The sequence below is a fragment of the Aplysia californica genome, unplaced genomic scaffold, assembly GCF_000002075.1.
Source record: "Aplysia californica isolate F4 #8 unplaced genomic scaffold, AplCal3.0 scaffold00318, whole genome shotgun sequence".
Taxonomy (NCBI): Eukaryota; Metazoa; Mollusca; class Gastropoda; order Aplysiida; family Aplysiidae; genus Aplysia; species Aplysia californica.
This window is the reverse complement of record NW_004797588.1, coordinates 109,723-124,483: the sequence shown is the minus strand read 5'-3', so window position 1 is coordinate 124,483 and position 14,761 is coordinate 109,723. Positions and strand designations below refer to the sequence as shown.

Sequence of the window (14,761 nt, the reverse complement as noted above, 5' to 3'; positions counted from 1 at the left end):
CAGAGCATGGCAACTATCCTGTGTTGAAGAAGATTGAGATGGCTGGGCCAAGTCAAGGGAATGGACGACAACAGGATTCCGAAGCAACTTGTCTGTGGAGAACTTGCTCAGGGAAAGAGACCATGCAAGAGGAAGGCCAAAATTGAGGTACAAAGACTCCTGTGAAAACAGTTTATTATCTAAGCTTGGATTAGATGTCAACATCTGAGGACAAGAAAACATGGAGGAAAATGATAAAGGAAAGAAATAGTATGCTAAAGAGCAACCTCGGATACAACCAGGTGGCGAAGCGCCAACGACGAAAGGAAAACGGCGGAAATACAAAGCTTCGATCAACCTCATTGACATGCAAGCACTGCCACAGAATCTGCGCTTCAAACATAAGAAGAATTAGCTAATGAAAGAAGCTGCATAGAGACAACCTTGAGACCATCTGAAGCTAAATTGACCGTCCGCGTAGACGAAAAGAGCCATACACTGTTGTTGCTGTTGTTGTTGTTGTTGTTATTATTATTATTATTATTATTATTATTATTATTATTATTATTATTATTATTATTATTATTATTATTATTATTATTATTATTATTATTATCATTATTATTATTATCATTATTATTATTATTATTATTATTATTATTATTATTATTAGTATTATTATTGTTGTTGTTGCTGTTGTTGTTATTGTTGGTGTTATTATCGTTATTATCATTATCATTGTAATTGGCCGTGATTTTTTATTTCAAATTACATCACACCTGCACCTCTTTCTAATTCCCTTCTAGGTAATTATCCTTTCCTATAAAGATTGCACGGTTTGATCGGAAACATTTGTCTTTCCCCTCTACATGCTTTTCAAATTACTTAACTAACTTAGACACATAATCTTTCGTGGTCTAGATGTTAAGGTCGTAGCCTCTCATTTAATAGGTACCGGGTTCGAATCCGAATGGCGACGGACAATTTTCTTCTCCAAAATTTTCTCCTTTCACATCAACCCAGACAAAATTCAAAATTTCATACAAACTGAAAATGTTTAATAATATGTGTCCTGCGTGCTCATATAATCTTAATAAGATAATAATATATGCAGTTGTGAGCGCCGTAAAACTCTTACCAAAAAAACTTATTACACTCAAGATGTGATTTTGTACATGCTGTCCATTAAGTTAATGAAACAGGTTTTTGTGAATAACTATGGTTGATTTTTTAAAGTTGGACTCTGAAATTTTGAGACTGATTAAGATACTCTTCATAATTTGTCTATTCTGGTGACAATTTTTTTCTTCAATTTTACTATGTCATATCGAAGAACACTCAAGCAGCAGTGTGTGTAAGAATGTGAACCTTTTTCAAGATCTGACTTTTTCCCCCGACAAAGTTCACCCTATAAACAAAAGTTGTTGAAAATTGTAAAAGTGGTTTATGATTAATTCATTACAAACTCATCTACTCGTAAATGCCCCCCCCCCCCTTGCCATTCTCCTTGCTCTCAACTGTTACCCATCGTCTTAAATGTACCCATCAATTGCCAATGTGTCCACAGAAAAAGATTTTATTTTTTTAAGCAGAGAACAGCAATAATCTTTATCTTTAAGTTTTTTCTTTGCTATGATAGGACGCGTGTGAGAACAAGATTATAAACACACTTGGGCCTTTAAAAGCCGAGGTGTTCAAATACATCTATTCAAAATTTCTTTGTGGTTAATAAAAGAGCACCTCTGGAGCATTTTCTAGCTTAAGTTGTGACCGCCTGGACAGCTACTCAATACGAAAAGTCTTTATTTGCCTATCCTCGTACCAAAGCTGGCTCATGGCTCAATCGGGATAATGAATATCATAAACAAACTAAGTCAAAGTTATTCATTAATAAATGCAAGGAGAAAACCTTGCTTATTGGTGTCTGGGACAAACCAGTTTTTCTGAGCTATAAAGACAATTTTAATATTGTCAAATTATATAACTTCTTTAGCGTAAACATTTGTTATGAACTGATCCATTCTATAAACCGTTTTTCTTAAGCAATTCTTTATAAATAAATAAGCAGTACAATTTTCAAACTTGTAACCTTAAACCTAGTTTACAATCAAGAGGGTATGGCGTTACCTCATTTGGTTCTATGGCAGGCTATGGGATGGATGACCCATGTTCTAAAAATTGGGTCGTTTGGAAACGTATTAGGCTCTCCGCCTAGACGAGTTGTTTAGAAACTTCTGGACTCTCCGCTAACTTAGCTGAACCCTACCGGAGTTGGAGATTAAATTCTGGTGTTCTGACTCTCAAATAATCTTAATTTGTTAAAGGGTCTTCAAACCTAAACACTGATAAACCAAAAGTGAAACGTTTCTTCCCACAGGTAATTTAATTGTAGAGAAGGTGTCACCAGTCGAACAGATACAATGGCGACTACTTCCGCTCTGCATGTAGCTGATTATGTAGTGATGGCGGTCATGTTGCTGGTACCTCTGGGTATTGGCATCTATTTTGCAATCAAAGACAGGGGTCAGTCTTCCAGGGATGTCTATCTGCTGGGAGGTGGCACGATGTCGTGGTTCCCGGTGGCCCTCTCCATTTTTGTCACCTATCAGGCAAGTCTGGCGTTTTGTGTTTTGTCTATTGTGTGTGTGTGTGTGTTTGAGGTGGAGGGATATGTGTGTCTGTGTGTGTGTGTGTGTGTGTGTGAGAGAGAGAGAGAGAGAGAGAGAGAGAGAGAGAGAGAGAGAGAGAAAGAGAAAGAGAGAGTGTGGGGGCACTCGTGTCTAAACTTGTGTCTATGTACGTACGTGCATTTCTGTGTATCAACATTTTGATACATTATATTATATATAAAAATTATATATATATATATATATATATATATATATATATATATATATATATATATATATATATATATATATATGACCATAATATACAGTCTTCACAAAAATTTAACGACCACTTGCAAAAGTGCCCGCATAATAAAAACCAACAAATCAAATTATTCCGTCTTTGACAAACATTTAATTCGTGAATCCATAAGTGCAAAAAAAAATTTTCATAACAATCGAAACTGAAAGGAGTAATTCCCAGCGCTCAAAAGGGACCTACCCTCAAAATTGAAAATCAAAAAAGAAAGGATCTCAAAAAGTCTCAGCACTATCAAAGAAAATGACAAGTTTAAGTTCGTGAATGTCAACGGAATTGTCAGGAGCGCGTGTGCCCACCTTCAAGGCAAAGTATTCAAGGCATCGCTGTGAAAAGAAAAACACAAACATAATTATACACACGTCCATTCCTATGTTCACCACAAAAGATGACCACAGCGACGTGGGCAAAAAATCCCTCACCCTGTCCATGCGTGAAGAATGATACCCCCGAGGAACATGGATAAGGGTCTATACGTACGGATCTGCCACTGATGCTGTGTAAAGAGGAGGAGCCGGAGTGTATGTACAGTTCCCAAATGGACGACGACAAGAGGAGGCAGTCCCAACAGGGAAACATTGTACAAACTACAGGGCAGAGACGGAGGCTCTAATACATGGAGCAAACATCATCAAGAATGTGGTAGACCCCCAAAGCCAAGTAGTATTCCTAACTGACGCCATGTCAGTACTGCAGGCAATCACTGCCGGCAAACTACAAAGGCTACGAGAAGTAATTGAGGACATCCCATGTCCGAGGACCATGCTGCAGTGGATTCCATCACACTGTGGTGTCTTAGGAAATGAGCTGGCAGACAGGATGGTCAAACTAGGATCACAGAAAGAGCAACCAGACAACGGCGTTAACTACACAGAAATAAAAGCTACTATAAATACCCTATTTAAAGCACCGCAGACACCAGATAGCTACCATGAGCTGCCCCGTCAAGAACAAGTGATTATCTTCCGACTAAGAACCCAACACACAAGGCTGAGACAACATATGTACAGATGTTTTAAACTAGTACAATCACCAAAATACCAGCGTGGAGAGGCGGACCAAACAGTGGAACACATCCTTAAGCACTGCAAGACACACAGGGCCCTGAGACAGGAAACGTGGCCAACCCCACTTACACTACAAGAGAAGCTATACAGGCCAACAGATGAACTGAGCAGGACGGCCCAATTTATGACAGATACCAAGCTTCAAGTGTGATGCGATGGAGAAGAAGGAGAAGAAAGATTAATCCATAAGTGCAAAAAAAGAAATTTCATCATATTCGAAACCGAAATGAGTAATTCCCAGTGCTCAGAAGGGACCTACTCTCAAAATGCAAAATCACAAAAGAAAGGGTCTCAAAAAGTCTCCGTACTATCAAAGAAAATGACAGGTTTAAGTTCGTGAATGTCAACGGAATTGTCAGAAGCGCGTGTGCCCAAGGCATTCAAGGCATTCGCTGGTGTATGGAGTTGATCAGGCGTCCCATTCTTGTTGCAGCCATCCAAGCAGCTGCTGTCGGTTGGCGGGCAAAGGAGGGTGGTTCTCCCGAATTCTCCGACCAAGCTCAACCTACAACTACTGTTCAATAGGATTGAGGTCTGGCTGGACTGTTATGCTGGTCAAACCATGCTGGTAATCCGCGCCTGCTGTACGAAGGCGTTGACGGCCCTGGGCCTGTGCGGCGTGGCGTTGTCGTCCTGAAGGACAGAAGCAGGCCCAATCTGCTGCAGTGCCCGGACGACTAGAGGTCGAAGGGTCTCCTGCAGTTACCACTGCCCTGTCAGGATACCGTTGACATGATAAAGGGTGCTTCTGTGATTCCTGCTGATCCCCCCCCCCCAAAAAAAAAGCATAATGGAGACCAAACGGGACCACTTCTTGAACTGCATTGGCAGCAACTGTTGCTCCTATGCACGCCTCCAGATGCAGGTTCGGCCGTCACTGGGTGTCAGACAGAAGCGAGATTCATTAGTGAACAGGACCTCTGTCCACTTGGCACATGTCCACCTCTGGTGCGCAGTGCACCACATTTGACGGTGGCTTGCTGGTTCTGAGTCAGCTCAGGTTTTTTTACTTGACGACGCGCACGGAGGTTGACGTCATGAAGATGATTACGTATTGTGTGCGAACTGACTGTGGTGTAGATGGCAGCTCGCAGATGTGGCCTGATGACGCTGGCAGAGCTTGTCCGCTGCTGTATGGCTTGGATGTAGCGGTCCTCTCTCGCTGTTGTTTTCTTGTGACGACCTGTGCGACACCGTTCCTGGACTCTTCCTGTCACCGCAAACCGCTGCCTCAGCCTTATGATGGTGGAGTGTGATACCTGAAGTCTGCGTGATACTTCGCGTACGCCAACTCCATCCTGCAGTCAGGTAATCGCACGGGTCATGTCGAAGTCGTTCAACTTTTGGCGTGGTGGAATGTGGCATGGCGCGGTAATGCTGTAAAACAGAGCTGAAACGGCGGCTTTTGTAAGCAGACAAGCGAGCACAGTTCCTATAATAGCCAGAGGTGCATTCTTCCACGTGCATCTCGGTTTTTTTGCCATGCAGAAAGCCACAGGCATCGCTTACTGACGTTTGAAACTCGATCCAGTTTTGCCAAAATTGCAGATTTTCACACTCGCCAAGCATGCCGCAGGACGCACACGTGCCACCCACACAGTGGTTACCGTAATCACTATTGACCCCTTTGCCTTGCTACCGAATTTTACAAGATAAATCTGATTTTTTACAATGATTTGTTGCAAATACTACCTACCTACACACACACACACACACACACACACATATATATATATATATATATATATATATATAATTCTGCATCGCCTGACGCATTATTTCATCTATGATAAGAGTCACCCAAGATGGTCACCAAAAAATTAATGTTGAAAAATAAGACTTGGCAAAAAAGTAACGGTTAAATCATAAAATCTTAAAAAGTGTCTTCGCACGTGTATTGAGAGGTGCATTAACATTGGTGGAATGGACATTCATATCAAAGTAATTGGGAATATTATTTTCTTTGCAATTGACAATATCATTTTACAATATTTTCAAACAGACTGGAAAACAAAGCAGTCATAAGTTCCGCGTAGAGCCTGTGCTCATCAGTATTTTGTATATGAGCCATTGCTTTCGTTGTGTACTGCACGAACCCTTTTTGTGCATGGATTGTGTTGGTTAGATTTTGGACATACATTATATGTGAGTGAGGAACAGAGGCCACGAAACTGTCAAGATCTGGCTGGAATGAACAAAACACCGCTCTTGAGAATCCACGGATGGCTTCATTTAGAGGACTACAGCGTGCGTATGCTGGAACGTCGCGTCTTCCCATTATTTTTGCCGTGGTGTCATTCGAAAAGACGTCTTTATGCATGTCAAAGCACCTTCTCACAGGGCGTACGTCGCTAAAAAAAATTTGAAAGAACAAATCATAGCAACTGTGTAAATAGCCCTGATTGGAATCCCACAGTTATGTGGAGCCCCATGAAACAGCAGCTGAAGAAACCCGATTGTGTTTCCAATTCAGACGCTTTTTTTTTTCTTTTTGCAATTCCCTGAAAATGGTGAAATTATATTGGCTGAAGGCCCCTACCAACACTATTATGTTGTTTAAGGGGCGGGACCTCCTAGTTTAACGTCCGTCTCTGAAAGGACTGTGCAATTCCTTGTGGCATTTGGGATGAAATGACAGACAAAACAGCGCATGTCCAAATGGTTCGTTCTCAACACGAAAGAAATACCCCCAAAGCAAAATACCAATGAACACATTTAATAGTAAGTTTAGATACAGGTAATATATTATAATATTACAGGCAGGGTAAAAGTGTGCCTCCTAAATTATCTAAATTGTGTCGACAGAGGCGTAAAAGACTTATACAGTGCTTTGTAAAAGAATAATAATAATGCGAGTCTTCTGGGTGAAACGTGTCCACTGTGACAACAAAATACCCCCAACCAAAACCTAACCCCGCACACCAGGAGCATTTCCTCTTGTTCTGATGTCAAATTGCTCGGCCTGCAAAATCGTCTGTTGTGTGGATTTTGCACTTTTTAAACTTTATGTTTGTAGTTTATGTTGCATGACTTTTCACTCCCCCTATTAACTCCAAAGTCTGTGACAAATAGGCACTCTTTATATTGTGGTCTAATCTTTCTACTTCTTTCCATTTTCACGCTTTTCCTTATCCATGTCTTTGTGAAATGTGGTAATATGTGACCTACCTCGTTGTGCATTTCCCCTCCTCCTGCTCCAGATACGGAATAACGGAATATGGGATATCGAAATGGTTTATTGGGAATTAAACTTATTCTTCGTAACCCACCATCATCAAAACAGCAAGAACAATAACTACTTTTAAAAAGACGATATACAGTGAAACCTCGTTATAGCGTGCTCCCTTTGGACCCAAGATTTTGAACATCACCGCCGAGGTACTTCTTAGCCACAAAGAGTAAAAAAAAAACCAAAAAAAAACGAAATGGGAGTTGGGGTTTCTGAAAGTAAACATTATAACCGATAGTACGTTTTGAGCCGAGTAGGTTATACCGAGGTTTACGTCAGTGTACTTACAACGTAATCTCACCTATTATCATTTCATCCCCCCCCCCCCCCCCCCCCCATCCCCGACTCTCCCCAGTCGGCGGTGGCTCTGATGGGTGTGCCGAGCGAGATCTTCTACTCCGGCGCAATGTTCTTCGTCATCTACATCGGCATCAGTCTGAGTTATGTGCTGGGCTACTTCACAATCGTTCCTCTCCTGGGACCGCTCCGGCTGACCAGCATCAACGAGTACCTGGAGCGTCGCTACCAGTCCAGAGCTGTCCGCACAATGGCGGCCTTGTTGGGCATGCTGATGACGACATGCTACATGGCTGTGTCGCACCTCTCCCCGGCCCTGGCGCTACAAGTTGGTACTCCTCGCTACCTTAGAGTTGCAAACTTTTACCTGACATTTTTGGCTGTTTTGAGTTTCTAAAACCCTAAGGTCAGAAACCAAATGTTCTGTCTGCTCTATCAAAGGTGTATGATTATTCGAAGTCTTGTTCAACATATCAATTTTTAAAAACTGCGTTCGAAAAAGCTTGACAAGTTGTGAGACTCAAAACATTTTACGTCAAATTTCTTAAAACTAGGTACTGAGCAGATAGAACTTTGTAATTCTAAGGAGGCGACCTGAAAGCATAAGATCTTGTCGGTTTGATAGCGTTTTCGCGCTTAATCGGCTTGCACAATATGCTTCCCAGGAAAGCGAGAATGTTTATGAGTATTCTAGGGTCTGCTGGGGTAATAACATAGATTGTAAAGCGCATAAATATTGCTGTCGAGCGGGGATATGCTCCATACAAATGTCATCTATTATTATTATTATTATTATTATTATTATTATTATTATTATTATTATTATTATTATTATTATCATTAAGCTTATAATTACGCTCGACCGTAAAATGCTCAACTTTTTCGATCTACCTGTAGTGGATAGGAATTTGTTAAACGCAACTTTCCACAGCGTAAGGCTATTTTAATCTAGATATGTATTATTATGTTCGCCATCCCAAGAACAACCCGAGAGGAGTCATAAAGTAATGCAAGTTCTTCGCTATTTTGCACAATTTTACATCACATTTTATGAAATTCAGCTCACAAGCAATTGCCCATGTACTTTGGAGGTCAAACTGTTGAAATTCATTTTTCTTTGATTTTTGAGTGAATGACGTCGCATCAAAATGGCTACCCCCTTGGAGGCCTATAAGAAGCAAAGAGCTGGGATTAAATTTCTAGTTTTAGAGAGAAAATCTGCCAGTTACATCCAAAAGAAACTTCAAAGTTTTTACGAGGACCAATTAGTCAGTATTATAAAGTTCGCTATGACGCCGCTACTATAATAATATAACCTATTTTCCTAAAAAATATACAACAAACTGAATAGAAATCAACGCAGCTTACAAAGAACATATAAACATGCAGAATGATTCTAGATAAAGAAGGATTTGCTGTAATTTGGTTGATCTTCGTTATGACTGTAAACTATCGAGCTATGCTGTGTGCCAGCTGAAATAACGCGCCGAACACGACGAGTTAGGCCTAATTCTCTTTCGTAATTTTTTTGCTTTTTTTTTTACCTGTGTGTAGGCAGCGGTCGGCATGCCATTATGGATGTCAGTGGCAATCGTAGGTCTAGTGGGCACGGCTTACACAGCGATGGGGGGCATAAAGAGTGTCGTGTGGACAGACGCCTTCCAGACTGTGGTCATCTTCATCGGGATACTCATGATTATCATCAAAGGTAAGCTGTCTATATTTACACTGTCAATATCAACTACGCCTTCCCTTGTGGATTTTTATCCTAGACTTTCTATTGGTTGAAATGTCTGAAGGCGTCTCTTATGATAGTCTCAAGTTACGTTGAGTGTAGACGTCTTTTGAATGGGTAGTCATTCAGACGCCTTCTATTTGGCAGTATCTTGTAAAAACAATAATGATTTCAAATAAGGGATTTGGAGGATAGAACGAAGATGCGATAAATGAAAAGAGAAACAACCATAACAAGTATTTTAACACATTTTGTAAGGTTTAACTTTAACATTATGTGGTGTACATGGAAAGAGGAGGGGAAAAGAAGCACAACTGACAAACGTCCAACTTGTCTTCATAAAAAAACTGCATGTTCCAAAGTCAAATATATGATGTAAGACTTGTCTATTTGAATGATGTGACGTCTTCTGTACACATCTCTACCATGCGGGTGGTTGGAGGGCGTCACTGCTAGGTCCTACTTCTTTACATTCCCTCTGTTGTTTCTGTCAGTCTGTCTTACTTTATCCCTGCACGAAATGACCATTATTGTGTGGACGTGTCTCTCTTAACTGAAACAAAACAAACAACAACAAAAAAACGTCTCTTCCAGGATCAATAGCCATCGGTGGGTTTACTACAGCGATCTCCGTGGCTCGTTCCCAAGGGAGGTTGTCTATGGAGGAATGGAGCCTGGACCCACGTACAAAATACACCTGGTGGGGAATGACCATAGGCGGCACCTTCACCTGGTAAGTGCTACCTGTTTCTGGACACATGATTGTGTGTCATACTGAACTAGCCGAATGTAAATGTATGCCCTCGTGCTAGTTCGAGGAAGAACCAAACATAGCTTCAGCGTGGTTCTCAATTTTCTAGTTTCTATTTTGACGAGTACAACGTTCCAGTAGATATACGGAGATACTTGATAACCCCCCCCCCCCCCCCCCTCCGCTTCCCCCTCTTACACACACACATACACACACACACACACACACACACACACAGAGAGAGAGAGAGAGAGAGAGAGAGAGAGAGAGAGAGAGAGAGAGAGAGGAATCGAGCTCATGTATTCTGCATGCAACGGTCACCTCACAAACGCCGCCAATGAATGCACGGACATAGACACACAAACACAAAGACAGACATACACATACACATACAAACACACACATACACACGCATACACACACATATACACACACACACACACACACACACACTCGCACACACACACACACACACACACACACACACACACACACACACACACACACACACACTCACCTATATGAAGTCAGTCACTCCTTCCATAACATGATCACACTCAGTTATTCTACCCCCCCCCCCCTTGACCCCTTCCACCCTCCCCTAATCCCGATGCAGGCTGGTCAATGTCTACACACAGGCAACAGTTCAAAGAATCTCAGCCATGAAAAACATGCGTGACGTCAAACGTTCCTTCCTGCTCAACATCCCGCTCTACCTCATATGTGCGATTTTCCGGTGCTCTTTGTGGGCGTGGTCATTTTCCCTTCTCTTTTGCCTATTTCCACACTTTTCAGTGTGAGCCTTTTGCGGTAAGACTTTAGCTACTTACTTCTTGTTGCTTTATACCGTGTGTGTGTGTGTGTGTGCGTAAGTGTGTGCGGGTAAGTAGGTGTGCTTGCGTGCGTGTGTGGGAGCAACTGCGTGTGTGTGTGTGTGTGTGTGTGTGTGTGTGTGTGTGTGTGTGTGTGTGTGTGTGTGTGGTGTGGGGGGGGGTGTACTTTTGAACATTTCCATACTTTGGTGCAAGCCTTTTGCGGTGAAACTTTAGTGACCTATTTCTTGTTGCTGTATGTTTCGGGTGGGGGGGGGGAGAGATTATCACTTTCTTGGATTCTTGGACTGGCACGTCCTATCCGTGAGAAGGTATCGTTTATTCTGTTTTGGTAAATGCAATAGACAATGATTTAAGATTGTGATAATGGTCACTTGTTTAGCTGATATCTCGATCGACAGTTAGCTCTATGCGCTTTACATTCTATTTCAACCCCAGCGGATTCTAGAACATTTGGAAGCATTCTCGGCTCCCGGGAATTTTACCGTGGAAGTGCTCAAACACTAACAAACTGGCTTTCGGTGTGTATTATCGGGTACCCATTTCCACCTGGCTGAATTGAGGAATGAATTCAGTTCATCAGTAAGATGACAAAGACGTTACACGACAGCGGACCCACGAACGAGGCGTAGAACGGAAAGACAGAAAACAAATTTAAGAAAGAATTCTGTAGAGCTAAAATCATTGGAATTTATCCTTAGTTTAAAGTCTAGAAGACACTGCCTGTCGAATTCATTTGTTTCAGTCGTGGCCAATCGGATTTTCCTTCGTGGGTGGGGCAAAAGTTGTCATTTTAACGCAGAATTCGATTGTGACCTTCAAAATAAAAAGCGTTTGTTTTTCTAGGTCGCTAGACGAATTCAATTGAATTGTACCAAAATGGTGTCCTATCTGGTTGGTTCCGACTAAATTCGGTTGAATCCGATTTGCAGTGTGCACTCAGTATGTCCAGCGGTTAACAGCGCTTGTGTGTGTGTGTGTGTGTGTGTGTGTGTGTGTGTGTGTGTGTGTGTGTGTGTGTGTGTGTGTGTGTGTGTGAGTGTGTGTGGTGAAAAAATTTTTCTACCCCAGAGCGGAGAGATCTCCAGCCGGAACCAGATCATGCCCTACTTTATCCGACACGCCTTCGCAGACACGCCAGGGGTGATGGGTTTCTACGTGGCCACTTTATTTAGTGCATCGCTCAGCACCGTGTCGTCAGGTGAGATTTTTTTTTTTTGGTAAGTGTTCTACGGCGCTCGCAACTGCATAAGGTCATATGAGCGTGTGGGACACATCAAACATTTTCAGTTGATATGAAATTTTGAATTTTGCCCGAAAGGCGGCCGAAGCCTAGTCTTATCGAGTTTGAACCACCAAGGGATCTTTAACGTGCGTAGTTTGCACAAGAGACCTCCGAGATTTTTAGCCCTCGTCCCAGAAGGCTAGGTGTAGGTCTTTCCTACCGGAAGATCAGGGATGTGGCTGAAAGACAGCAGTAGGAAAGAGTCAAAGAGTAGCAGTAGAAAGGCTACAGAAAGAGCCAGGACCCCAGAGGAAAGGGCAAAGGATTTGAGGGGGTGGGGGCTGAAAGTAGAGACGAAAGCAGACGACAGAACATTGCTAGAGAGCAGGAAAAGAGGTAAAAGAAGACAATTTTAGAGAAGAAAATCTTTCCTTCGCTACCCGGATTCGAACCCGGGACCTTTGAATGAGAGGTGAACACCTTAACCTCTAAACCACGAGAGCCCCCGCCCCCCTTCATGGTTGAGACTACCAACATTGTGTTTGGGTGTAACCGTGTCGCGACGTAGTGGAATTAGGCGCTCGTTAATTTTTGGAATATGTCTTTATAGATAACATCCTAAAGCTTGCTCATTTTGGCTTCTTATAAATGAAAAAATACTCATCTGTCTCTTATGGGCGTCGAGATACATGCAATTGAAAGGGATGAGGGTCGTTGGTTTCAGAGGTAGAATTAAGACCAAAAATAAAACGTCGCCATAATTTGGTGACTTCTAAAGCTGGAGTGTCCTTGAAATCTGCACATGTACATAAAGTGTGTGCCTTTTATCAACGTGTTTCACTAAAATCCATGAATGAATATATGTGTTCTTAAGTGGCAGAAAAAGGTGTGGAGCCCAAGACTAAAAAAAAAAGAAAAAATAGGCAGGAAAATGTTGGATTCTTCAATTTCATTATTTAGACAAGCGGCTAATTTCACCACGATGACACGCTGTTAGTTTATTTATTGTCTCTTCTGAACTAATGAGAAGCTGGCTTCTGCAATATCAGCGTACTTTTGTCAAACGGCCCATGTCTTTAGGACACTCTCAACTTAATCTGCCAGTCAAAGTCTTCTCCGGCCTCCCAGTGCAATTCTTAGCGTTCTGTAACTAAGTGTGTGTGCTTCATGACATCTGTCTGACCAAATTAATTTTAGTGCATGTCTAGATCTGTATGTCGAACCATGTTCAGAATTCAATTTTTTGTTCGAAACAAATATACGAAAAGTTAACATAACTATAATAAATACATTTTAAAGAAAAGAAAATACACAAGAAAGAAAGAAAGAGAGAAAGAAGGAAGGAAAAAAAAGAAAGAAAATTAAAGAAAGAAAGAAAGAATGAAAGTAAGAAAGAGGGGAAGAATAAATGAAAGAAAGAATGACAGAAAGAAAGAAAGAAAGAAAGAAAGAAAGAAAGAAAAAAAGAAAGAAAAAAAGAAAGAAAGAAAGAAAAAGGAAGAGAGATAGAATGAATGAAAGAAAGAAATAATGAATGAAAGAAAGAAAGAAAAAGAGACAGATAGAAAGAAAGAAAGAAAGTAGGAAAAAAGAAAGAAAGAAGTATTAGGTACAGACTGTGTACTCCACCAATGTTATAACTTCTTTCTCCCCAGGAATTAACTCCCTTGCTGCCAACACGGTGGAGGACATCCTGAGCGGACCCCTGAGCTCCGTCAAAGAGCACCGAGTGACACAAATCACGAAGCTCATCGTCTGTGTCTACGGCGCCATCACTGTAGGGCTCGCCTACGTAGCCAACAACATGAAGGGGTCCGTGTCACAGATGGCGCTGTCAGTGATGGGCGCCACTGGCGGGCCAATCCTCGGGGTCTTTCTGGTGGGTGCATCGGTACCCTGGATCAACAAGTACGGTGTTCTGGGAGGCGGCTGTCTCTCTATAGCTTTCAGTGTGTGGATTGCGTTGGGTAACCAGGTATACAGCAAGAAGAGTAACAATTTGCCTTTCGCGTACACGGGACAGTGTGAGGCCAACATCACTTGTCCACTTGGAAGTGATGGCGTGACGTGCGATACAAGCACACTTCTTTTCACGAACGACACGTCTTTTCACGGAAACTACTCAGTGGAAGTGCCAACTTACACAACTACGTCCCCTTATTTGACTACGAATGGAACAATTCTCGACTCTGGTGACTTCGGCTTTTTCCTGTATGATATTTCCTACGTATGGTATGCTCTGATTGGCGCTGTTGTGAGTTCGGTCGGTGCGATGGCGATAAGCTTTGTCTCTCGCAAACTTGTGGAGAAAAAAACAGATCCAGCTCTGATGTTTCCCTTCAGTAGGAAGTTGTGGTCAATGAACGTCTCCAAGCCCACCGAGGAGGAAACGGAGAAAAGCCTCGCCACCAAAGACACTGTGATTTGAGGCTTGGGATATGTAGGGAAAGGATACAGAACTAAGTGAAAAGAAGTATAATTTTGGAAAATATATATTTACTGCATGATACCTATAATGAGGCGCTCTTGGTGTGGAGTCTTTAGGGCTGACAAACGTGAGAACAGAAATTGATTTGCTCAGAAACACGTTCTCACTCTTACGGAACAATAAACATACAAACTTCAAAGCGTAAAACTCTCTTCTCTCTCTCTCTCTCTCTCTCTCTCTCTCTCTCTCTCTCTCTCTCTCTCTCTCTCTCTCTCTCTCTCTCTCCCCT

General features: G+C 41.9%; 2 protein-coding genes across 2 annotated transcripts; both read left to right on the top strand.

Annotated features, from left to right (window-relative positions):
- Window positions 1-2,371: 2,371 nt before the first annotated feature.
- LOC101855653 (sodium-coupled monocarboxylate transporter 2) lies at window positions 2,372-10,723 on the top strand (the record flags this gene model as incomplete). Its single annotated transcript, XM_035970768.1, has 7 exons — window positions 2,372-2,588; window positions 4,408-4,542; window positions 4,931-5,119; window positions 7,559-7,828; window positions 9,055-9,208; window positions 9,830-9,968; window positions 10,603-10,723. Coding segments are annotated over exons 1-7 (1,197 nt in total), but the record flags the coding sequence as incomplete, so codon positions are not given.
- A 38-nt stretch (window positions 10,724-10,761) lies between these two features.
- LOC118477171 (sodium-coupled monocarboxylate transporter 1-like) lies at window positions 10,762-14,658 on the top strand. The gene is made up of 3 exons (XM_035970764.1): window positions 10,762-10,796; window positions 11,891-12,020; window positions 13,700-14,658. Exons 2-3 carry the CDS (start codon window positions 11,921-11,923, stop codon window positions 14,470-14,472), a joined length of 873 nt encoding a protein of 290 aa, XP_035826657.1. The 5' UTR covers window positions 10,762-10,796; window positions 11,891-11,920; the 3' UTR covers window positions 14,473-14,658.
- Window positions 14,659-14,761: the final 103 nt, after the last annotated feature.

Excerpts from the sequence above, each read along its gene's own strand:
- LOC118477171 (XM_035970764.1), top strand. The coding sequence starts at position 11,921 with ATGCCCTACTTTATCCGACACGCCTTCGCAGACACGCCAGGGGTGATG. Across the intron at positions 12,021-13,699 it reads GCTCAGCACCGTGTCGTCAG|GAATTAACTCCCTTGCTGCC; the intron begins GTGAGATTTTTT and ends CTTTCTCCCCAG.